This window comes from Anopheles moucheti, chromosome 3 (assembly GCF_943734755.1).
Source record: "Anopheles moucheti chromosome 3, idAnoMoucSN_F20_07, whole genome shotgun sequence".
Taxonomy (NCBI): Eukaryota; Metazoa; Arthropoda; class Insecta; order Diptera; family Culicidae; genus Anopheles; species Anopheles moucheti.
Window position 1 is genome coordinate 5,222,360 of NC_069141.1, and position 25,769 is coordinate 5,248,128.

At 42.6% G+C, this 25,769-nt stretch overlaps 1 protein-coding gene across 1 annotated transcript in view; it reads left to right on the plus strand.

Moving 5' to 3' along the window:
* Nucleotides 1-1,302: 1,302 nt before the first annotated feature.
* LOC128300309 (nitric oxide synthase) overlaps nucleotides 1,303-25,769 on the plus strand; it is a 49,547-nt gene continuing 25,080 nt past the window's right edge. Inside the window, exons 1-2 of the mRNA XM_053036327.1 lie at nucleotides 1,303-1,413; nucleotides 17,239-17,375. Of these exons, the coding sequence (XP_052892287.1) occupies nucleotides 1,318-1,413; nucleotides 17,239-17,375 (233 nt within the window). The 5' untranslated portion in view covers nucleotides 1,303-1,317. The remainder of the gene's footprint in view (nucleotides 1,414-17,238; nucleotides 17,376-25,769) is intronic.

Sequence of the window (25,769 nt, forward strand, 5' to 3'; positions counted from 1 at the left end):
TTGTTGTACATCACTGAGGCTTGTTTAATTGACCTTTATGTGATTTATGTGCTTAACGTGGTTCAGCGATTCTTTGACGAAGTCCTGACAGTAAATGCATGTTAAGAATTATTGGTTTAAATCATTAAATTTTCGAGAGAAATTCAATTTGGCGTGCATTGGGCGTATCGGCGTAGCTGTCGGGTTTGATCGGTACAATTTCGCTTCTATCGATACTTTAAAACCACTTCATCAGGCAGCGCACGATTGGAATGAAATTGTAATTCAGCCAGTCAGTTAGAATGTATTATTCATGGTACATAGTAGCATTGCTACCCAATTCGCTACACGAACGCTCCCTACCATTGACCTCAATCGTTTCGATAATTATAACTGCATGTCACGCATTGACTAATCCGACGTATTTCTCATTATTTCAGATACCGCACACAGTACGGCCGCATTTCATTGCTACAGCCCTGCGAACGAGTTCCGCGATCTCGGATTCCCCCAGGGTGCAGGCGAAGGACCTGCCGTAGGTTCGGACGACAAAATCGGACATGAGTGCTAATCGACAGCCGTCAATATCGATCCAGCAGTAGTGTTCCCGTTCGGTGTATTTAATATTTGGTGCGAGGTTTGTGTTGTTTGGACATTGCCTTCCTGGGGAGGTATATCAAACCGCTCGGTTCTGCTCCCCTTTCGTAGCGTGAAGCGTACTGCGTCGAGTGGAAAATGATGTCCCAGCATCTTAACTCGATGCTGGAGCACCTTAAGATGGGTTCGCTGATGAGCAAGGGTGGCTCGGGCGGCAAACAGCAGCAACAGGTTGCACCCGTTGCGTCCGCCGCCAATGGCAGTGTTGCCAGCGCGAGTAGTGCTCCGAACGGCAGCTGTACTAACAATAATTTGCACTGCAATCATCACGGTGGTAGTGGGAGCGCTGGGCACAACAACAACAACAACACCAGCAGCATCAACGCCAACCACAACAACAACTGCCACAATGGTGGCCCACTCGCGGGTGGCAAGATAGCGGACACGGCGGTACTGGTGGAACGGCGTGAAGTTGCCGAAGGGCGTGAGAGCAGCAAAGCGAACCACATCGGTGAGGAACGCCGCGGGTATGATGTGTCACGGAAGAGGTGTAGCATATCGGTGCAGCAGCACGGCGGTGGCACGGACGGTGGCGGTAACATACGGACCAACTACCGGGAGCTGTCACCGGCCTCGTTACGGATCCATCGGAAATCGTCGCATGACATTCGCAATACGCTGCTCGGACCGGACGGTGAGGTGTTGCATCTGCATGACCCTTCGGGCAAGGGTGGTGACGGGATGGGCAAGATGCCGGCCGTCGTCAAGCCGATCAAGCTGAAGAGCATTGTCACGAAGGCGGAATCGTACGACACGATGCACGGCAAGGCGAGCGATGTAAGTAAACGTTGGTTGTACAATATCTTTACTCAATATTGACATATAAATCATTTAAGTTTATTTAGGCTTAGCTACTGGGGTTGTATTTTTTTTTAGTACATTATTTACTACTTACATACTCCCAAGGAAAGATGACAATCATTACCGACATCTTATGTATATTGTTGCTGTTATGAATGACTTTAATGTATGCTATCGTACAACACAATGCGCACTAAGTTGTTCGATCATCAGCAGAACGCCTCGGGCCATTTAGCATGGCTGGCACATCGTCAAAGGATTACTACTCTCCTTTGATTACACACGTTACCATTCCTGCATTCCTGTCACCCACTGTGCATATTTTTTCATTTAACGATTTCCATACGCTTGATGCAAAACGTCGGAACTTTGCTTTCCCGTTTTGCTTCTGAGATTCCGACAGCTTGCAAGCAGGTCACAAAGTCAGCGTCTCCACCTCCGGGACTTCTGACACTGCCTGAACGGTTCACGCCCTATCCTGGCAGCATCATTTGCCGTTCGGTATCGGTGTACATGCAACAATTGTGGTATTGTTGATGAAAATTTATTATTTGCCCCGATGAGTTTATACGGTGACAAGTCGGATCGGGCGACGGTCACGGGAAACGGTCGACGGATGCTTTTCACTATCGCTGATCTGGCAGCTGTTCTGGTACTGTTGACATTCTTACCCCCTTCTTCGTCAGCACCTTTCGTACAAAATGGGCCAAGTTCCCACACACATAATCCATTCGCTGTGCTTCCATTTCGCCACGTCGAGCAAATCCTTCTTCCAGCGAACGGTGGGAAACCACTCGGAGTGTCTCGCTCCGATCGATCCGGCGAAAGGCGTACACGGTGGCAGAATTCCATTGCTTATCTTTATCTGCGGGAAAGCACATCTAGCCACCGAGCAATGTCCGAGGGGTAAGGTAGTGCAAGTTGCGAAAAAGTCCTTAGCCATCCTTCCGGTAATGTAGCGATAATCGTTTCCGACACAAATATGCCACGTTGCCCACATTAACGCATGGTTAGAATCGGGCCAGAAGAGCAGTAGTGCTGGGAATGCTAGCAGCATGCGATGTGTTTCTGTGGTGCTGTTCTCACGATGAAAGTGTTTTAAAGTCCACGTGGTGTTCTGTGTTGGAATTCGTGCACTTCTTCCCTGGAATCACTGGAAGCTTTGGAAGACATCGCTTTAAATCAACAACCGGTGGCCTGTCATCCATGATGGACGTGTTTAATTTAAATATTTTGCTTTCATACATCCAACAGGTGGTTGAAGAGTTACGACCACGCTGAAATCCGTGTCATGAATGTTTCCATCCTGCTGACTTTAATTCGTGGTTCAGCGCGGGGTTAGCAAGAAGCTGCTTAAAACTACAGTTGAAACATTTGCAACCCCGTCAGACCGTCAAAAGCACATCTAGTCTGGTTTTTTTTATGTTCTTCGTTTAAGTTTCACTTCCCTAATGAGGAAAAGTGCGCTGCCGACAGTGGTCCAATGAATATGGAATTGAAAAACCGACGACCGGCACAAGGTTCGGGTGTGCGCAAGATAACATGAGTTGCATTTTAACTTTGGTCGACATCGGTGGGAAAAGTTTTCCTCGCGACAGTTTTTCGTACAGCATCTTCGTGCGAGAAGTTCCGAGAAGTTCTGGCTGAGGCCAGAAATATGTGTGTGTGTTTTTTTTGGTGCTTCTTTGGAACCCATTTCCGTTCCGAGAGCCTTCATCACAAGAAGCATTTTGGATGATGATGATGGCGATGGTGGCAGTGTTCCGGTGTTTTTTCCCTATTTAAGGTATTTTTCTCGCTTTTTTAATTACTTTTTATGATTGCGTGGGGTCAGTCGTGTCAGCTATTGGAGCGTGGGGACACTCATTGGCACTGAATGCACTCAGCGGGATTCGTTTGTTTGTCTCCCTGTTCTTCTTGATGAGCTATTAAAAAAGAGGTTGAAAAAGAAGCTTGTAAAACTGTCTTCTCTAATAAATTACTTGTAACAAAAGCCCTTCCGGTGAGCAAGAAAGGAAATTAAGGACATTTAGTACGTTTAGAGAAATTGGAAAATTTGTCACTTACTCTTTGTGTGTTTTAGTACAAAAAACGTTACAATAAAGCTTCTTGTAAACACTTTTTTTTCATCCACTGCCATGGTAATCGATTTAAAGATCCACAAAGACCTTTAAAGGTTAAATCTTGATTGTTTATCACCTTACGGTGTGGCAAGTTTATTTCACATTTTCCTGAACATTAGCTACCCACATTGTGGTAACATGAAGCGCAGTAAATAATAGCCTGACGAATAGACAGTTCTGCACAATCATCGCATACCAACGCACCACGGTGAAGGTGAAGACGTCTATAAAAATGATGCTTCCTTTGCACGGAACGTCACCGGCAGCTCAATTTATATCGTCCACACAAGCGATTCCGAGCGGTTTGTTTAAAGCTGCCGATGGTTTACTGCTGCTACTGACAGCAGGCTGAAGGTTGTCCCCTTCAGCAGCACCGAGGGCCGTTCCAAAGGACCGCAAATGAATGGTAAGTGACTGTACTTGTCGCCATTCACAAGTGCGCGCCACCATCGTTAGCGTGACGAAGGGAAGGAAGTCGACCGGCCGCACCTGATGTTAAGGATCGCCGTTAAAAGGGAAGACACCTAAGCACACCTTTTGTGACATACGTCGGGGCAAGGAAAAAACAAGTTGAAATCCCTAGAAAAGGGCAACTGACACAGCTGGTCTCGTAGCAGCTTTCGGGTAGTTGGTTGGTAGATTGTTGGCTGCTCGTTTCACTTGCGGTGTAAACGTGTCCGCCTTTCAAACGACGTTCGGCCTGGTGGCCGTTGGTTGATGGAAGAAACGTACCGTAACCGGCTCGTGTCATAAACGAGCGTAATCAGTTTCTTTTTCCTTTGCCGCCAGCAAAAGACAGCTCGTGTGTGAAAAAGCGGGCATACAGATGCAGGGTTGGGCTTTGTCTGGCATCACTTACACGGTCCTCTCGGTGGTTGTAATGTGATCTGAATGCTAATTTTATGTTGCAACGAAAATGTTTCAAAATTGTGAACGATTTATACATTTTGGCGTTGCAACATTTTAGGGAGTCATTTAAAAACGAGCCATTAAAGATAATCTTGAGGGAGGAATAAATATAGCAAAATGATGTGCAAGATCACATTCCAATACGTTCGAATGGATATTAATGAAACTCTTCATTGCTTCCCTTTAATGGTTTTCCGAAAGCTCAATACTTAGCCAGCAAAACTAATGGTCCTCCTTCCTATTCGCAGCATGGCGAACACCACCATCAGGATGCTTGTACTAACATTCCGCATAAATTCTGGGAAGGTCCAACCTGGTAGCTAAAAACGATTCGGATTTAATTAAAGCAGACATCGGGTTCGAAAGAGTTCCAAGTCCCTGCTTTCTGTCCGGAACCTAATCGCATTGATTTAAGGATATTGTCAATTTGTACAAACTACTCTATAACCTTCCGAGCGAAGCACTACCTTCATTCAAACGTAACGCTATCCTGGCCCCAAAATAAGGGCGCTCATATTGGAATTCACCTTCTTTGGGGACATATCTCATCGTGCAAAAGTAATACGCTAGTCTAAATATGTCACCGGGGCATCCTTTTGAAGTTTAGAAACGTTGTACTAATATAAAGCTCACCGCTCTTGAAACCATGGCAGACAAAAGAAAATAACGTCCCGATCAGGACAGGATGGGGATGGAAGTTTTTGAAAACTCCACTTCATCAATCCAACGACTATGCGTTAGTTTGGGGAGCGCTGGCGTATGTTCATTTACAGTAGCTCCCAAGTTTTTGCCCGTTCCTTCCAGAAAGAAGGCCATAGCTGCCATCCCTTAATGCATCGGGCGGAAGAAAACGAGCCCGATCGTTATAGTTTAGTAAGTGATTTTATTACACCCGTTCCACCGTACGGTACACATCGTAAAGGATGAAGTTCCACAGTGCCTTCTACCGATAATAAATCGGTCAATCGATCGAGTAAAGCCTCCCTCTGTCACTCTGCTGCTACACTGGCATCGATTTATGTTAGTAACTTTATTACCAATTATGGTACTCTTTCTCAAACTTCCCGAATGCCCTTCATTCATAATCGGGTGGGAAGATACGTCTCGGATGTTGTCCAGGTCCACCGATGTATTGGGTGGGTTGAAATGTTCTTTCTTGTGAAGCGAAACTTAATGCCACAATCGATTGTGGTGACTTTCAGAGCATGCAAAATCTCTTCCAATCCGTTCGCCGTTGATGGAGGCATTTCCATCGAACATTCCCGGGCTTCCAATCAATCAGATAAATGATTACCAATTACTTGCGCCTCAAGGAGATACTGAACCGGAGGGATGGAAATGATAAACCGAACGATTATATTGGTGCTCAAGCGGTATGGTATTGGACAACAAATATGCTGCGGTGCATTTATTCGGCCTGTGAGAGCAATTACGGTCTTTATCCTTTACTGATGCATTTAGTGTTGTGTGCAGAGCAAGCTTTAAAATTAAATTAAACGTACTTACAATGCTGCAGACGGCACTAGCTGACCAGCTATTTGAGATTCATTCGTTGGAGAACAATGCAACGAGGCATTCTTCCAGGAGGGAACCTTTATTTACAATTCCTCCAGAGTCTTTATTGTGTCTGATGATGAAATCATCTCAGGTGCTCTAGGCACTGGGCTTGGTATTAAATGGTTCGCCTACATTTCCTTCGCTCTATGAAACTGAGCCCTCGCACTTATTATTGCAATCCGGTCACGGTAGCTGGTCTCTGCTACCAAGCGTCTTTATCAGGATGGTGTCAGAGGCCAGTGCTAGCATCTCACCCGACCCCTCGAGGGACATCTTAATCTGTTCCTCTGTCTGTGCGCTTTTTCCTTCTTCGGTAGCACTCTGTTTACTTTTTCCCTGACCATCGGAATGCTCCCATTGAACTACGCTCTCCCTCCCATTGAAGGATTATCCTGGTGGAGTTGAGCATCCTTTTGGACCGGAGATATGTTCGGAAAGATAGACGTTTGAAGCAAACCGTTCGCCAAAGCTGCGCCAGCGGATGACGGATGACGGTAGCACTTCTGGTTCTATTAGTTTGTTTACGTGTCAAATCAGGTCGAGCACGTTAGATTAGACCATTTTTCACACCGCATTTTCTTTCTTTTCGGTCGTACAGGATGATCTTTGTGGGCGGGTGGAGATTGTGCGTTTGCCGCTAACGTGCTGTCCCCTTTGTACGTGGAACCGGAGGTCAATGAAAGTGTACTTAGAAGTTACATCGGGAAGATACGGGAACTGATGATGGAATCAGTGAGATGGGATCCATTTTTCCCGCACAAACAAAAAGAAGTTCCCTGTCCAACAAACAGGATGCTGCTCACAGGCGGTGTCGGTGTGGCAGTGTGTAGTAAAAAAGAAATTTCGCTTTTATCTACACGATGATGCCATTTGCTTCCGCTATCGATAATCTACCATTCTTTCGTTGGAAGAAGATACACGCCCTACCCGTGCTGTTCGCAAAGGCAACAAAGAGCTCAGCAGAAGTGATTGTAGAGGGGAGAAGAAAAATTATTAGTATTGTCACTTCGCTTTCACCGTCGGTCGGATTGTTCCGTTTTGCGGAGTTTGCAAGACGAATACTCAACCCCTTCAACACCATGGAAAGAACGCACTTTCTTTCGCTTTATCTTGCCAGCGTGGGAAAGGCGTGATACTTTTGCTTGTTTTACATTTCGTTATTGCAGCCAGAGTATCTCGCTACAGCAAGAGGAATAAGTTCTGACGTTGATCTGTTTAAAAGAGGCACCGCCACCGCGTACCGGCGCGTTACTTGTCGTTTTTGATCTTCCCATTTAAAGGAAAGGCAATTTTTCTTTAGCTCTAAGCGATTATCGAGATTTCATGCAATACGGAACCAAGGCAGTAGAGTATAAAAATACTCCAGGCAATAAGTGCGACGGCACGATGGATGGTATACCTTTAAGATGGTCGTGTTTGAATGCTTGTCGCTGACTCGGTCGGCTGACTGACGGTTAATAAATTGGATCAAATCAGTACACTTTGATGGTGTACGATTTGTCCGCAGTTTATTGTACGTTAATTTTAGAATCCAGCACGGAAGTGAAGTTCGTCGACGGAACTGTATTTGCTAGAAGGTGACAATAAACGTAGGTAATCTTTTATTCGATTTAACTTGTGAGAGCTGTTGTATTGATATTGGAGATAACTTAACAGAACTTATCCATAAATAATGGCAGTATTTGATTTGTTTCGAGTTTAGACTTTTCTTCTGTTGTATTTTCCTACAATCTGTTGTTTTAACGGTGTCTTTGATGTGGGTGTCTGTAGGCACGAAGTTTCTTAAAAGCTCTGGAAATTTTGCTATTATATACTGATTTACATTAATATCCATATAGCTCTTAATCCTCTAATTCTGGTAAAGAGATGCGAATTGTATATTTGGAGGAAAAATTCTCCATTAAAATGCATTAACAAATTGGTATAATTGTTACGGAATTTTTAAAATGATAACACTCTTAATTATTTACACCATGTGCTCACTTTTATAAACAAACTTTATTACTTACCCAATGGGAAGACATGCAATGCAATGGATATGTATTCTACTATCCATTTTCCTAACTTGATACAACGTAGCATTTGTCAAAGAACAATTTGTTTCCCCTGTCAAGCGGGAATTAAATGTTCTACAGCATCATTTTATCGTTTTCATATTATTTTACCATCACATCTCGGATAGTAGAGACCAAAATAAAACTTGCCCTGTGGAGCCTTTCCAGTAGCGCTTTACACTTTCTTTTTTGACAAATTGAAAACAATCCTTCTACAGCGCCACAAACATTGTCCTTTTGCCGTCTTAGCTTATTACACGATCGCAGCAGTGTTTTCACTTTCCTTTCGCTTTCCTTGTCCTTTGGACCAGAACAAAAAGGCCAATGGCAAAGGAATGAATAAAAAACAAACACACTCCACCCTGACAGCTTCCTTTATTCGATCGTGTGGTTGTGAGGCGCCTTTCAAAAGTTCCCGCCAGATTTAAAGCATAAACCTCACGAAAAGCTTGTGAATGTGAGCCGCAACGGTGTGAGAAGATTTTCCCTGGGTTTGTGTTTTTCTTTTCCACTCTGCAACGTGAGGTTGGCTGGAAGATATCCAACCGGAACAAGCGCTCGTACAAAGTGGATGAAAAGTGACTGGAATTTAATGAGATTGTACTTAGGCAATTACCATACGCACTCACTGGCGTCTTACTACGGGCACGTCCTTCCCGCGCTGGCAGATGGTTAAGGAGATTTGTAATCATTTTGTGCAGTTCCCACACATACAAACACACGCCCTGTTCGCACCACAGCACACAACCCACACAGGGATTTGTTTGACTTTGTCGGGTAAAGCTTACCGAGCAGCAATTGTGGGTTTTCCACTTTTTTGCAGCACAGTATTACCGTTGGGTGTAATTCAATTATTTCCCCCTTGCCACACTTACTCAATTTGGAACGCTTATGTTAATCGTGGACTTTACATGTGCCTTCGATGGAATGTCGAGTAAGCAAGTGAAATCCGGACCGCATATAGGCACACCTCGGTACGTTATTCATTGCCTCTTTTCCATGTATTTACGCGCTTGAATGAAAATCTTTGACGCTTGAATGTTGTCGGAAGTCGAAAGCGATTCAATTGCTGGTGAACAGTGTTATTTCCTCACCGGGTTTTTTCGGAACAGGTTGCCAACATTTCTTACACCTTCTTGTTGTATTATTCATGTGTTTTAAACCCACCAATAAAACCTCACTGATTGGGAATTCCTTCTGCAGAATTGGAGGAAAAGGTAAACTTCAAACGATCTTCTCGTTTCCGTTTCAAAAATGACGTACTTGACGTTGTTCGAAGGGAGATCTTAAAATCAGATTATTTTTGGGAATTAAATAAGTTTCTTAAGTAAGCATCGGTTGAATAGTTCAGTATCAGTATGACTTGCATGTAAACTTCGAGGCAAAGTCGTACTAAACAGTAGTCCTCCCAAAGAATTCTAAACCCATAGAATGATAAGGCAAGTCCTGTTGAGAACCTGTACATAAGCACACGATCCTTTTGTCCCCATGATTGTCAAGTGATTTTCAAGTGTGTTTTTCTTATAGCATCCTATACTCCTAAATGTGTACATGATGTGGGACGGCACGGGGATTGTACTTTCTTCCTTGGCCAGAATTTCAATCTGAAACTTGCTCGTGCCATATAATCCAGTGGTACAAAAACTTTCGACCAGCGAGTTGGGATGATTCTCGCACACGCAGCAGCTGATACTGCTCTACCGCGAAGGAAGAGTACGTCTCGGTGCCCTAAGCATGACTTGAGTCTTAAGCAGCAATCTTGTCCACTTTAAGTTTACCAAGGTACTAAATAGTACTTTCGAGGATGAGCAACGGAAGCGGGGTAAAAGGGTAAAGCGGTGCAGGTGACGAGCATTTTGTGTTGCATATGAGGTGATCAAATATTCATCATGAGCTGGTCTCATTATTTCATTCCCTTGAGGGTTGGCTAACAGGGTGAAGGTCTGCTAACGACACTCGTGCTGTGTTTTAAAGGCTTTCCCGCCCGTGGATGTTTCATTTGTTAGCTTTAACATTTGAAAGCAAATACTTGGTGCGATTGTTTGCTGCTGGATGGACGCTCTTATCTAGCTAAATTTTTTAATATTTTTAATCCAAAACATTACAGGTAACAGAACAGATAAAAATCTAAGCACAAGGTCGTTTGGCAGCATCCGAATCCTATACAGGTATTCAATTCCCGGTATCCTTTTCTCCTATGCGTTCCTTTAGGAAAACGGTACCTGATTGTTCTCTTTTTTCGATTCGTTTTACAAAGGCTCTATTTTCTTTAAGTGAGAATTACTGAATTGAATTTTCACAATACCGTAAGCATTTGCGGTTTAGGAATTTACATCTAACCCGCGACCTTCCTTTGCTTAAAGCGTCCTTTTAATCCAGAGAGAAAGAGAGAGCGATAAAGAGAGAAGAAAGAGAGCGAAAGAGAAGCTTGTTTGTTATTAATGCTGTCAGGTAAAAAATAGATTGCTCCAGCAAGATAAAACCACCAAAAAAGGTAACGCGACAAGGATGCGAAATGTTCAATCGATTTTAGTGCCGGTACACGAAAGCGTAACACAAAAATTAACCCTCCAAAAAATGAAGACATTTTCTGCCGGGTTTGTATCGAGTGACGTTTGGGGAAATGTTTTTTTCTTCCTTGAAAGCAGTTTCAAGAATTGAAGAAGAGAAAGCATCTCATATTTCTTGATTTTCTGTTTCCACCCCAACTTGATGTTACGTTTAGACAACATAAAATGGCTGTTAAATCATTCTCCGGGGGCAGTAATTACCTTCCGCTGTGGTTCGCTGCCATCCAAGTACAGGAAAAGCCTTCTCATGCATCCAATAATGGAAATTCCATCTCACCTGGCCTGGTTGGTACGGGAGCACAAGCTGACGGGCAGGAAGAGCTGTCTATTATTTTATCTTCATTCGCAAATCGAAACCACTAAATCGTCTAGTCGAACGGAAGGACACGGTCTAGCACAATGTGCGGTATTACTCGCTAGATAGTAAATTTAAAGCACAAAAAATGCGAAGCAAATCATGAAAGATGGTTTGTAGGAAGCGCGCAGACAACGCCATGCCAACGTTGTAGATCTCCGGTGGAATGGTTTTAATTCTGTTAAAGATGGTTTAATATCATTGGAATTCTTCGGAGCGGTTTCGGTTCGAAGAATGTTTGCCTAGGTTGTGGTGAAAGTTGAGGTGAGAGCGGCATGGTAATTGCTACATCGAAGCGAAATAAAAGTCCTTTGTTCGGTGGGACTGTTTTTATTCTCTCCCATTTTCTGATTTGCTATCGATTCTTGTGCGCAATTAGTATTCTGGTGTGTTATTTCGGGAAGGATTAGATGAATTGAGGTCGTGGGTCATATTTTGCGACAAGCCTTGTTAAATTATTCGCGATCTTTTTCGGATTGTGGGTATCGAATGTGAATTGGAATGAATATTCAGGGAATGGATGGTAACGAATTCAAGGCTAAATGTATTAACATGCATTAGAAGTTATTCTTGAGCGTTCAATGTCATTAGCGGAATTCGGCCAGGAATATAGTCCTTAATATTTGACCATCTTGTTGTGAAAGGGTAAGACTTTACTTCCGCAATCTTGTTGCTTTGGATATCGTATGACTATTACTTACACATTTAAAAATTATCTGACTTGTGAGCCTTTGCTAAAAACCCCTTTTCTATTAAACAATCTTAAAGAGATGACTTATTGCCTGCCGCTTTTCAATTCTTCAACCGTGTCTTTCTCTTCTCATCTGCAATTGGAGTTTCTTTCAAATGCTAATCAAGTTTACACTTCTGTTAGAAATATTATTCATATCGCCCGAGTCAACAACGGTGTAGAAGAGGTTTCACTCGAGGTAGAAGTATTTTATTCATGAACGATTCGGAAAGTGAAGCGTAAAGTCCTGGACCGTCTCGAGCAACAGGTCTTCTATCATCAGTCGGTCACGGCGGTTCGGGAATGGGAGCAGAAAATTAAAATGCAACCAATGAAACACGAGCGACATTTCGTTGTGATGACAGGAAGATTCCTTTTTAACGATGAGCTGTCTCTAGTACCAGCGGAGGGGTTGAAGATGTTTGACTCTAGTTGAACCATTTATTTGAACATTTTAGCGTGATTGGGGAAAAGTTGTAAGAACGCGGGAAAAAGCTTTTTAAATAGATGACTTTTGTGTAGCGTGACGCAGTAAAGTTTTGGTAGACTTTCTTCCTGTTTAGGTTTACGATCTTCGTTGAATTGTGCTTGAAAGAGCTTTAAGAGGTTGAAAAAACTAAAAAACTGACGTCTAACAAACTTTCCAGACTATTGGAGACTCAACTAGACTAAAATTCGAGCAACGTTTCGATCAAATCATGCTGAAAGAAACACAACAAATAAATTAAATAATTGTTTCATTATAAAATATAGCATTGGGAAAGGATTAACATCTAACTCATTCGTGATTCATTCGCCTTGAAGATCTTATTCCATAACTCTTTGTGACACATGTTTGATAATGTTGACCTCTAGTTTATGAAATTTTTCCCGACTATAACTAACAAATTAACCCCATTTACCATCGACCTCCAAGCTGTGTAATCACTTCCCTTCGGCATATAATACGGAACTAAGAGCTCTTACAGAAACGTCCAGTAGTATGGATCTCGCTGGCGCTGCAATTTTTTCCTCCATTGACACGGATGAGGATAGAAGTTTGTGTCCCTTTAGCGTGCATCCGTCCGCACTGCAGCGATGCAATCGTAAACTATCTGTTAATGCAGTTGGAGCAAGTTTTTACATCTTCCTTCCTCTCGCAAGCCACGCCAATCGTACAAGCGTGTGAAAAGTTTCGCATAAACCCAAATCATAAACTGGATGAAATGAATCGAAGAAAGCAAGCTTACAGTAGGGAACATATACTACCACTGGAAGATGTCAATCGCATCGTGCAAGTGGGAGAAAATTGGAAGTGGTATATTACGATGGGGGAAAAAGTAATTTACACTTCAATTTAAACTTAGCCAAGCTGCGGTGTGGTGTGTCACACGATCTTTTGCGCTTTGAGGTTTCACTAGAACTCGGGTACCCAATCGCCACTTAAAACCACTCCTCCTATTTGTGGTGTAACTTCACCGAAGTCCGAATGTAGTTGCTAAATTGGTTGAGAACGATTCCTTTGGGGATGCTTTCCTTTTTGCGATTCATTTATTGTGGAAGATGAAATAATTAAGATAATGCACCCGGTAAAGTGGTTTGTAAAGGTCATGGTAAATGATTCCAATATGCAAATTATCCCGGAAGGGTACTATCTATAATAAACATAATTAGGTTTTTAGACAAGGGAAACATATTTAGCCACGAAAGAAAGAAATCATAGAAATTTGATACACGATTACAAGGAAACCATAATAAAATCTGGTCAACCTCTCTTACACACGGTACTTAAACCTAAATTTATGATCAATTCGAACCACTGCCCCGAAGTAGAAAAACAAGTGGGGCCAAAACACCACGGGGCAGACAATGCGCGTTTTATCGTCTACGACATTAAACATAATGTTTATCTTCCTTTGACCAGTGTCCCTTTTTCGCCCTTTTTTATGCTGCCATGTGAGCGGGAAAGATGCGCTAGATAGAGCTAGCAGCTGGTGGAGTCCTACGCATAGTCCTTAGGGAAGAAACGATGGCGATGGCGTCGCACGAGTCCTCCCGTCACACGCTCAGTCCTTCGGTGGTTTAGCAAAAGCGATAAAAAATATGCTCCCGCAAATGGAAAGTTTACGAGCGCAAATGAGCTTGCCCATTTGCTCATCATTAATAAATTATCGTACGCCTCCAGTTACTAGCCAGTTTTGTGTGATGTGGTGAGGTATGTGGATGCTGGATTGCCCGAGCGATGAGGTTTCCGGCCAAGCATGTGCTAATGTTTGTTGCTTCCAGTAGAACATACTGCGCCGTAAGAGCACGTGTTAAAGCTGTGTGTTGTTTGTTGCTGTGCCTCTTTTGTAATGGTGTTTGGTAAATCTTTTCAGCTTTTGTTGACTCGTGTGGCATTGTGGACATCGTTTAACGATACACCTCTCTACAAAGGGTAGGCAAAGAAAAGAGAAACATGCATTTTCTATTTGGACGAAACATTAATTTCCCACCGGAAAATGTAAGGAGCCACAAATGCCCGTTTCTTCCCACTCATAAATCTAGCTTAGGCTGCAATTTTTTTATTACTCTTTACTATAATTTCGCGCACCTTCGTGCCCAAGAAAAGCGTGACGAAATGGTTTGCGAGATAATAAATATTTTATTTCCAATCATTTCTCTATTAAGCTCAACTGTGATTTGATGGCGGGTGACAGATGGAAGGAATGATGGCAGATTGAGCTTTAAATAAAAGCTCGTTGCTTTCTCGGTTGAAGGGTGGCCAAGGTAAAGGGAAAGGCAATGAGAAAAAGTCTCAAACCCGTTAACGTTTACCCTTGGGAAGGTTGCCACATTGAATTAAATTAAATTGAAATGATTTGATTTATAGCTTTGTGCAGAAAATAGCTGCAAATCGACTCAACGATTTGAGGATATTATTTATCAATCAATTTTGTGGTCGATCTTTTTTAATTCGTTTGAAATACTCCACAAGATCAATAAAAGAAGAATAAATCTTCTACGCTTTGAATTCGTTCTGATTTGTCATGCGGAGTGCATACTTTGAGGCGCATATGTCTATATTTTTAAAATTTATTGCCTTCACAAGGGCTTTATGATCTACGCTAAATGAAACACTGATAACTGATAACATGATGATGATGATAACATATTTCCGCCCATGTATAGAAATGATATTTCTGTCGTAGAATTGAAAATAAGTTCTACTATCTTACGCAAACTTTTAACTCAATTCAAGTGTTTTGTTAAACGTTAAAGCAGACATTACATCTAGGCTGCATGTTTCTTATTAGAGCACTGATCAGCGGTATTCTCCCACTCATGCTACACATTCAAGGCTTCACACATTCCCACGATAAATACCCCGGTGCTAGTAACGAGCTAATCTTTGGCATTATAGAGTCTCAGCCACGTTGCCACCACTCGCCGTATCGAACCACCACAAACCACCGGCATGTAAATAATCGTCCACGTCGGCACAGCTTCTCGACTATTTGTATATTCAAAACAATTTTCGCACAAAATGCGTGCCCACGTGTGCCGTGTTTGCCCATGGTGCCACCGTGTGGGTTGTATTGTAGCCGGTTCGTTTGGCACTTTCACGGGACGACTTCTTCGCTGAAGCTGAACAATGTTTATGCTAATGCTGCCGGGTTGTACCGGGTTCGTCTCCGAGCGCGTTAGAATGTGTGTAAACGGTAGAAACATCCTAGTCGCCATATTCCTCCCGAGCGCGGTTTCTGTGTGCGTGGTTGTGTGGTGGTGGTTTTGGAATTTTTAACCATTCCAACGACCGAGCTACTCCGAGCCGGACATGGAAACCCCTGCGACGGATACGGTTGGCCAGATTATGTGGCAAAGGATATATGTGAGAGTGTAAACAGACCGAAATAAAAACGAATCCCTAGCATGATGACGTCGGCTCAAACACGGTAAGCACCTGTTCTCCAGCACAGTAGTCCTTTGGGAGAAAATGTTCTATGGGCTGGTGGTGATGGCGGTGAATTCGGGCGAGCGCTTTGCATCTCATTTTAGAACCAAGCGCGTTCCTCCTTTGCTGAGGATACAGTTAATTCCAGCACCAGCTGTACGGCAAGGCGCACCGTCGGCAGGATGGAAATTACAATAAATGAAATGAAAATTGTCATTGTTATTGGTATGGGGTCGCACACGCGAGGGAAACTTTTTCTTTACCTTCACCGATGGAGACGCCTGGTTGACCCGCACAAGTAATATCCGGTGACCAGCTGTACGCCAGCGGGTGGTGTCCCTGGGAAGGTGACACGAAAATTGAAATTATGCTCGGGAGTATTTGAACGGTTTACTTTCGTGCTTTCATTTGCCCATCCGGTGTGGAAATGGTGGAACGTTGGTGGCATGTTCAAGGAATTTCGTTTTTATTATTTCGTGCCCGGGGGAGGAAAAATGTCCTTTCTACAGCGTATTTGTGCATCAGATTGAGGATCGAAAAATGTTTTCACATTCAAAAGCGTCAATTTGAAAATGAAGAAGTCGTCGGGTCGTTCGCGTAACGTTCCAGCACCGTTGAGGGTAGAATTAAAAGTGTGTTGCTACAATACAATCGAATGGAGGTGGAAGCGAATGGTTGTGTGCTTAAATTTTATCGCAAATATTGGGAAAACGTATCATATGTTGTCCTACAAATCGATAAAGTTTTTGGGACAGAGGTTAAAATCTGTAAAATTTGTAGTACCGATGTTCTTAAAGAGGAAAAACAGTCAACTTTTCATTTGACATTTTAATCTTTCTCGACTAAAATCCAACAAACTTCGTACGAGTCTTTGCCTGCTTTGTTTTGCCCAAGATTATACGGTGTATGATTAAAATGCAACAAAACACAACCCGTAAAGGCCAGCATAAGCAAACAGAAAAAGCCATCCCTTGTATAAGTATTTGCACACACTTGCCAGAAAAAGGAGATTTAAATACGACTTCATTTCGTACTTTGCACTGGCTGCATACAATTTCACATGCGGGCTGCCAGGATTTGCTTCTGTTTCAAGTCATCACGATACGAGACTAGCCAGAGAACGATAATTCATGTGCACACACAAAACTCACCACCAGTCGTTGGTGTTTTGCAGTGGAATTGTTCATCGCAAGAGTTACTGCTAAGAAAGAAACGAGCGATTCGTGGAAGAGTGCGATTCGTATGCGAGATTGTGTCAGTAGAAGCACCGGAAGCGATTTAACATGTCGCTGAATTTAATATTTCTCATAATTCAACCCGCTAAGTTGGTGCCCCATGCTGCAGCCTGCATCACACTGCGAAAGCTCACTGTAAATTACTCCCGTTCCATACCGCCGGCACTCAAAACACAGACGAGCGGCTCAATTTTTCATCTTGAATCACCCGCGAGTGGGACTGTAATTCCCGGGATTGTTTCCCCACCCTAGCCACGCTTTACCGCGTGTGATGTGAGCACCACAAATCCCTCGAGTTGCGTCGGTTTCTGCTGGCTGGTTTTTAATATCTGATTCCTTTTTCACTATTTTGCAGGTAATGTCGTGCTCGCGGGAGGTGTGCATGGGAAGCGTTATGACACCGCACGTCATCGGTACGGAAACGCGCAAACCGGAAATAGTGCAGCAGCATGCGAAGGACTTCCTCGATCAGTACTATTCATCTATCAGGCGGTACGTAAGCGATTGATTCGATTATTGGCTGATCAGCAGTTACTGGAACTGGGAGGGAAATCAATGTAACATTCAACGCCTGAAGATACGCTAAACGCATTGCAATGGATGCTATGAGGGTAGAAAGAGAGGACTGTGCTTGCTGTTTTCCATTTGTTTCTCGTTTGAAACATCAGCATCAATCATGCATGTACCGTACAGGGTAGCATAATTCAATTGTATCCCACTCTTGTCAGAAAAATATTTGCCTTCCAATCTGTTTTCAGTGCACTGCCACATTCAGGTGCTAGGTAGACCCACATCGAACCAAACAAATGCTACGATAGGCCTTTTTTGGGTTTCACATGCTACCTTCCAGTGTGTCTGTCCTTTGGATACCTTCTTGTTCATTCAATTCAATACCCTGAACGGTGCTCAGACGATGCGCTTACCTTAAGTGATACTTTCAGTCTCGTTCCTTTCGCGTGATGTGAGTAACAGAGAGCCTCGCACGTGAATGATATGATAAACACTCATCCACATACATACACGAGAATGCTGCGAAACCTTGCAGGAATTCCCATGCAAAAAGCACAAACATATTGACAAACAGTGGGAAGGAAATGGGCGATCAGCGCCCTTCGCTTCACGGATGGTCCATAGTGAAGAGATCTCCGTTTATGAGAAGAAAACCACGGTACGTGAGTGTATTTCTCATTGATTCTTTTGGGTATTGTAGCCGAGTCACACAGACCCTACGTCGAAGTGGATTGCTTTCGCCCTCCAGCAGCATAACTGGGAAGGCAACCCACGGGAAGCTAGGACCTATTTCCCACGCTTGTTCAGCATGGTGCGATACCTCCAACCGTAGGAAACGCGCTGTTGTTTAACATGTGGGAAAGCAAAAACGAGCCAACAGGAAAGCAGGGAGCTTTTAATGCTCGTTTCTATATTGCTTGTTGTGCTATCCTTTTCTGTTTTCCGAAGGGATAAAGTGTTGAAGGTTTTATACTTTTATTTACCCCATTGCTTCTTGGGTATGGGAAATAATTCTGCCACATCCGCTGACACGGAACACATGCATGAAAGGGTTGTCCACAGATGGTTTGAGATGATTTGGAAGTTAATCCCACCGTTATAATGATGGGATTGTTTGGTTTGAAGACATTTACCTTACGTCATTGCTGGTCATTTGGTGTTGTGTTGCGTTACATTACATGCGGAATATTGTCATTTTGTATTGCGAACGAATGTAAATGTGAAATGTAAATGTAAAATGAGGTCATAAATTGTGCGACTTAAGCTTCAGCAAATGATACATAGCCCGTCTGGTTTGGTTACTAAACCGTCTAAAAGTATACAACCTGCATTACAAATTGTCTTCAAACCGCCCAAAAGTATACTACCTGCATTACAAATTGTTTTCAAAAGTGATTCAAATGATATAATTTGGGTTTTTTGGGTTTGGGGGTCCTCTTAGTGAAGGAAACATTTGAGTTGTGTTGATTGATTATTAAAAACCTCTAAATTATAATCATCATTCTTTTGTTAAATGAGCATCCTTTTACTATCGCTTAATTTGTTTGCCGCAGGGTAGATGCATAGTGAAAGTTTGTCTTCAACACCAGCTTTAAACTTATAATTCACATGTAAACGTACCTCAACACTTCTGAAATACAAGCAAACTTCACAAACAATCCCTTCAAGTATAGGTTCTGTTCGCTGTGGTAGTGTTTACCCTGCAGCGCTATCGTGAAACCACCCAAAGCTCCAACTGTAGTGTATCCTAACCCAGTAACGGGCTTAACCACCTGCTCATTAGCGTGTCCAATGCACCATGCTATAGCCGCCAGCTGGATGCATCTCGATTGTGCAAGTTCACGCTCGTCAAGAACCCATACCCGACCGTTATGTCACCGAAAGCAACCACCGAATGCATCACGGTAATGATGCGCCGTTCTTTCGTAAACTTCCCGAACGCACGCCCACTCGGCACGGTCCACGGGCCAACACTTTACGCACATGCTTCCGAGCGACAGCAGGAACTTTCTCTTTGAATCGAGCACCTCGAAAACGTGCGTCTTAGGTGGTGAAATGTCATTTACACATCGAACGCCGGAAACGAAATGTCCTTGTGAAACCACACCGTGTGGAGGTAATGATGGGATGGGGAGTTGAATATTGGGCAGGAAATAATTACAGGCGCGTTCGTTTCGGAAATGGCAGTTTGCAATCGAATGGAGGAGTTTGTTGAAGGTGTGTTCCTTGAGCAGCGATGCAATTAGGCGGTGGTGTTTGGGCCGGAATAAGGCCAAACCATTCGTAACGCACCCACTGGAACGTCTGATGATCAGTTGAACGTTTACTGCTTCGATTTGATAAGAATTATCACACGTATGCCGGACGGTAAATGAACTAAACCATGTTTAAGCTTTGTGTAAATTGACATGACAAATGGTTTTAATCAACGTGTAAGTTTGTCACGTTCCAGCTTACATGTGCTACCGTTGCATCTTCACATTATTTGATAAGAAATATATTTTGATTATTTTTTTTAATGAAGTCTACATTCAGATATGGAAGGAATATTTATATAACCTCGTTCTTAGCCCTTTTTTTGAGTTCCTGCTAAGCTCCACTTAACCTCTACTATACCACTCTATCTTGCTCTCAACTGCACGAGAATACGTCCCATGAGTATTTGACGAAGAAGAATCGGAAAAGCTGCATGAAGATAGCATCACAGCTGAAGTGCACATCAAACAATGTGCAATTTGCATGGTAATTGCAAGAAAACGTACGATTTGCAAAGAATGCGGTGATGCACTTTGTGACGAAAGCGTACCAAAGCGACGTCGACGAATGTGGTACCTGTAGTGATCGACATGCCCGGGATGCTGTTTCGTGCATTGCGAAACGAATCGATTCCATTCGTTTAAAAAACATGGCCGAGAGGTTTTGGCGCTGGAATTCTAACGGAATAAAAGATTGGTATGAATACTTACTGAAAGAATGAAAATGCTTCCCTGGAAAGTCTCGAAAAGTCTGCAGCCTTCAGCTTCTTGCAAGAGAACATTTTCTGAAGTGCACGCGTTGAAATAGTTTATTTGACATGTGTCATATTAGAATGAGCATTTCCGCTTGAATCGTGTCAAGTTTTCGCACGTCGAAAGCACAGCTTGCTAGAGAGGTTTGCTCGTATTGGATGATGCCGATAATGTTATGCAATCAGTGGAGGATCAATCCCCTTGGAGGCCCAGGGCAGAACAACACAATTGTTTTCAGATTTGCGATACCAGGAAAACTTTTTTTTCAAGAGGTTATAACTGCAGTGTGGAATCACTATTGCATTGCATACTATCAAACACGTGAGAGCGTCGCTAGTGTAAGGAAGATGGATGAAACGGAAAGCATCCTTCATCTCGCTCAAACTTCCCGTCGGATGTTACGAAATTCCATTCAAAACCAGCTGTTTTCAGATTGCCGATACCAGGAAAGCATCCACGGAAGAGGTAGCACCTAGTACAGCAATTTTGCTCGAAGACCGCCGAAAGGTATGCAATGTTTAAACACTAACTTTCCCGTTGGTCGTGAAAAATTTCTTCGAAAACTACCAGTTTCCGAATGTATAGTACCAGGAGAGCATCCACGGAAGAGGTAGCTCCTGGTAATTTTGCCCGCCTAAAGGTATGCAATCAACTTGCATTGCAATGCGCCGTAAGGTATGCAATGTTTATACACTAACTTTCCATACAAACCAGCTGTTTTCAGATTGCCGATACCAGGAAAGCATGTTTTTCAAGAGGTAACACCTGGTACCAGCCGAGTACCAGGATGTTGCACAACACATGTTGCACAACACATGTTGCGCAACATATGTTGCACACCATCTGGTATGCAACATATGTCGCGCAACATATGTTGCGCAACATCTGGCATGCAACATCTTACATGCAACAACTTGGGATTGCAACTGGCAGGAAGCGCGTGATTTGTGCTTGCTCGGCTGGTACCAGGTGTTACCTCTTGAAAAACATGCTCTCCTGGTATCGGAAATCTGAAAACAGCTGGTTTGTACGGAAAGTTAGTGTATAAACATTGCATACCTTACGGCGGAAAATTGGTTGCAAAGTTAGTGTATAAACATTGCATACCTTACGGCGCAGTACCAGGAGCTACCTCTTCCGTGCATGCTCTCCTGGTACTATACATTCAAAAACTGGTAGTTTTCGAAGAAATTTTTCACGATCAACGGGAAAGTTAGTGTTTAAACATTGCATACCTTTCGGTGGTTTTCGAGCAAAACTGCTGTACTTGGTGCTACCTCTTCCGTGGATGCTCTCCTGCTACTATACATTCGGAAACTGGTAGTTTTCGAAGAAATTTTTCTCAACTAACGGGAAAATTAGGGTTCCTGGTTCTTGTGCAATTTTGTTTATAGTTTAAAGTCACAAAGTCGATGTGCTTCTCTGCATTTAATTTATCACATAGAAATAAATGTTTTATATATAACCAAGGAAGATGTTTTTGATCATTTTTTACCTTTTCAATTAAATTTTGTGCTATAAATTAACTCTGTGTATTAATAATTGATACCAATTTTTGGGGCCCCTAACACGGCGAGGCCCTAGGCAACCGCCTACTCTGCCTACCGTTTGATCCGCCTCTGTATGCAATGTTTGAATGGTTGATTGAATAAAGGTAGCCGAAGGTTGCGGTCTCTCGAGCGGAACATTATTTTGACACGTTTGCAATCTTGTCGAATGTTCAAGATAAGTGTCAATAAGTTTTTCGTTAATTTAAAAAAGGTTTTGTACTGTACAAGTTGCGTTAAACATAACCTTATTTATTGCGTTTTGCAGAGAACACTCGCTCATAAATCATAGCCTAACTTCAGGCGTCAACACCGTTGATGCGAGATCCTTGCAAGAATATTTCCCCCTACAACAAAGGATCGATTTTCGAACGAATAATGAAACAAATTGATTATCGCACACTACCATCGAACCGTCTCGTACGTGGTCTATTGTTTCAGCCAAACTAATGTCGATAAAGAGTTCGAGCTCGAGTGGATAAAGTCACTCCAAAAAAGCGATGGGAACATTGTAGCCAATGATTTCTTCATTTCTGCCACAATCCGTATGCGAACCACGTCCAATGTTACTGGGAATGTTCGTTCGGTGTTTGTGCTTCGGTCTTGGCATCAATGGCCACCACAAAACGCTACGCAGAAAGGATGCTGTGTGGATGGTTGTGCGGGAAGAGAATTAATTTTCATTGGCGATCGGTTGCTAGCGTCGACACAGCCCATTGAAACGAGCGATAGGCAGCATTTACGTGCAGGAGAAAATGTTATGTTTATAATAATAAACCTTTTAGTGCGTCCAGATCCCAGCGCTCCTTCCATCTTGAATTGCCAAGCTGAAGGGATAGGATATGTTGCAGAATCGAAAGTGAGAGTGAAAAACACCAATCAAACACAAACAAAGCGGTAAAGCTGTAGTTCCCGTCTGTGGCTGTGTTTAGCTTCGGGGCCTGAAAGGTACAGAAGTCACTTGCTTGCCTTTAATTTCAATCATTTGCAGTACTTGCGAACCAAATAGCGATCGATAGGGTAGTAAATAAATCACACCTGTCGACCTTCGATCGACAACAAACGCCAAAGCTTCAGGACCCTTTTCACTGATTGTTCAGCGATTTTGTCCATTCCATTCCATTGTTGTTTGGTTGTGCGGAGTGTTCGGTTTGACATGGAAGGGTTCCTTTGTTGTGTTATGGTGGCAGTGCAAATTGTGAAAGTTGCTCACCATCAGACCACGTGGAGTTTATTTACTCCCGATGCTAGTGGGCGATTGGAAAAATATTTGCTTTTGACACACCTCAACCACGGCGACACTGGCACGGATTGTGGTTTGTTAATAAAAGGTTTCGTTTCATTTCGACGGTATGTGGTTTGTCTCGCTGTCCCGTGGGTGTTTTTTGTTGTTCGTCAGAAGACATTGTTTTGTAGCATTGCATTGATTAGTAGAGAACTTTTTTGAAATCATGTTCATATCATCCGAACTATTCTACAAGTTATTTCAATATATAGAATTTTTCAGAAAAGCGTCCCCATAGTTTCAACTAAAAGCATTTTTAAAAACGAAACAAAAATAAAAAAAAATGCATTCTTTACTGTCTGTATACGTTATCAACACGGGTGAACGATTTTCGATTGGTACTGATTTGCTCTATTTGTTCGTACGGAATCGTTTTTCAAAAAGCCACCTACCCGATGGTTTGTATCTTATAAATAAATATCCCTCCGGTGAACCTATACCTGACAAAAAAGGGTAAAGGATTTACGACTCTGGCGGGCACTTTTGTAGCCATCCATTTTTGTTTCCCTGTTTCGCATTTGGCCACAACCACGGGTAGCTGTCACCGATCGGGTGGTTTAGGAGTAATCCACCACCAAAGCATAAAGGTATTTTGCGTCGTTTGCTTTGCACGGGGGATCTTATTATTCCGCTAGTGGGTGGTATTGGGATTCCCAGCAGGACGGTGGGCAAAAGGCTATCGCGGATATGCAATGTGTAACTGTCGGTATTTTGGACAAATTTCATGGGTAGATGCAATTTTCACGGTATGGAATGGAATTTGCTCTCTTGCCATAAAATGGCTAGCGAAGTGAACGCACAACATAAACAAACGAACGTAACAATGTTCTACAAGCATGTTTTCAAATTATTTCGTGATTTACTTCACGGAAAGGTTAAAGACACCGCGTTAATTTCGTTTGTAAGCCTCACCATTTGTCAGCTCTTTTAACAAACTTATTCACACTCACAAATACAGGTGTACTACCAGTGACGTAAGAGTAAGAGTTCACACCAGTCACAATCCTATTATTTTCATGTTTCCTACTTATACTTTTACACCCTGTTGCCTAAGCCCTCGCTGAAAGCAATTTGAGAAGAAAAACAATACGCCGCTTCTTTTTAAAGCGTGTCAAAATAAAGACCAACTGTCAATGTGACGCGTATGAATGAAATTTATTTAACATCGTTTGGTTCGTGTTCTGGAAAATGTTTTATCTGGCGTAGCAAGCCCAAATTGGTAAAATTGCGTGTGAATTTACAACAGTTCAACATCTCGCAAGTGCTTCGAATGAATGCTATTCGGATCATGTTAAACAGATCAGATAGGATTGATAGATTTTACCCGAAAGCAAATATTGAGCTCCATGAAGGGATTTAATCGACACAATTGTTTGAAGTGAATTATAATGTAGATGTACATAAAAAATAGCAACGTAAAGTGGGGTTGACGTTTATTTGCTGTAGCCAATCGCACATTGCGTTGCAAATTACATACTTTTAGGCGTACAACCTTTAAACTTTAATTCAAACCTGGTTCTTCTTCATCTCACAACAATCTCAAAAGGTCTAGGTCTGCCTGGTAGTGGGATAGTCAGTCCAGCGTACGGGGGATTGGTCCGAATGGGATTTTGGACCGGTCCTGTCGTGCTGCTACTAGTACACTAACGGAACGTCCATTCATTCTGGTTCAATTATGTAAAATCTTGTAAATCAATTAGAATGTTTTGTTAAAATTTTAAATCGTATCTTGTTACAATAATTCTACCATAATGTAATAGGCGTCGGCAAACCATCAATAAAATAGAATTAGCGAAAATGTCCACTAATTGTTATGCTTGCAGGAATTGAGGCAATTGAGCGCAGACATTTTCTGCACAAAGTTTTGTAACACCATTAACCAGAATGGGCAATCAATTCACCGAGAGGCACCCACCTTAACTTCCTCGCCAGCGGACCAACGTTATCCAAATCACGCCAGTAAATACAATCGTTATCGTTTGCTCTATGCGCCCGAATTGGTGTGGGGGATGTACCGGCCCAAACATTACTAGCCAAAAACATTATTTTCTATTTTCCACCGACCCGGCACTAATTCAATTTGCAAAGCGTGGAAGTATTGAAGTGCGTGCTGAGTTTCGTAATTTCGTGAAGTACCGTCGAAAAAATGTTCGGTTGATTATGAATATTTCCACCGTTTTGCTAATTAGCATCCGGCTGGATAGATGGCATCAAATCGGCATAAAATTGTGTTAAAAAGAGAGTTTAATTTGTTTACAGCGATGATGCTTAGCGAGCAGAGCATGAACTTGACTGTGGATGCATATAAATTGTTTACATAAAGTGTGAAAATGGAACGAGAGTGTGTGCATAGTACAACAAACATTGATTATTTTTATAAAAAGGACGATGGGAATGCAAACAAAAGTTATCGATGGTCCTCGAATACCTCCGATGTGAGCAAGCCCATTGTGGATACATTCAGCACAATTATGCTCTAGCTTAAGTACGTAATTCAAACTCGTTACAACTTGTAAATGAGCTTTCCTTTTTTTTC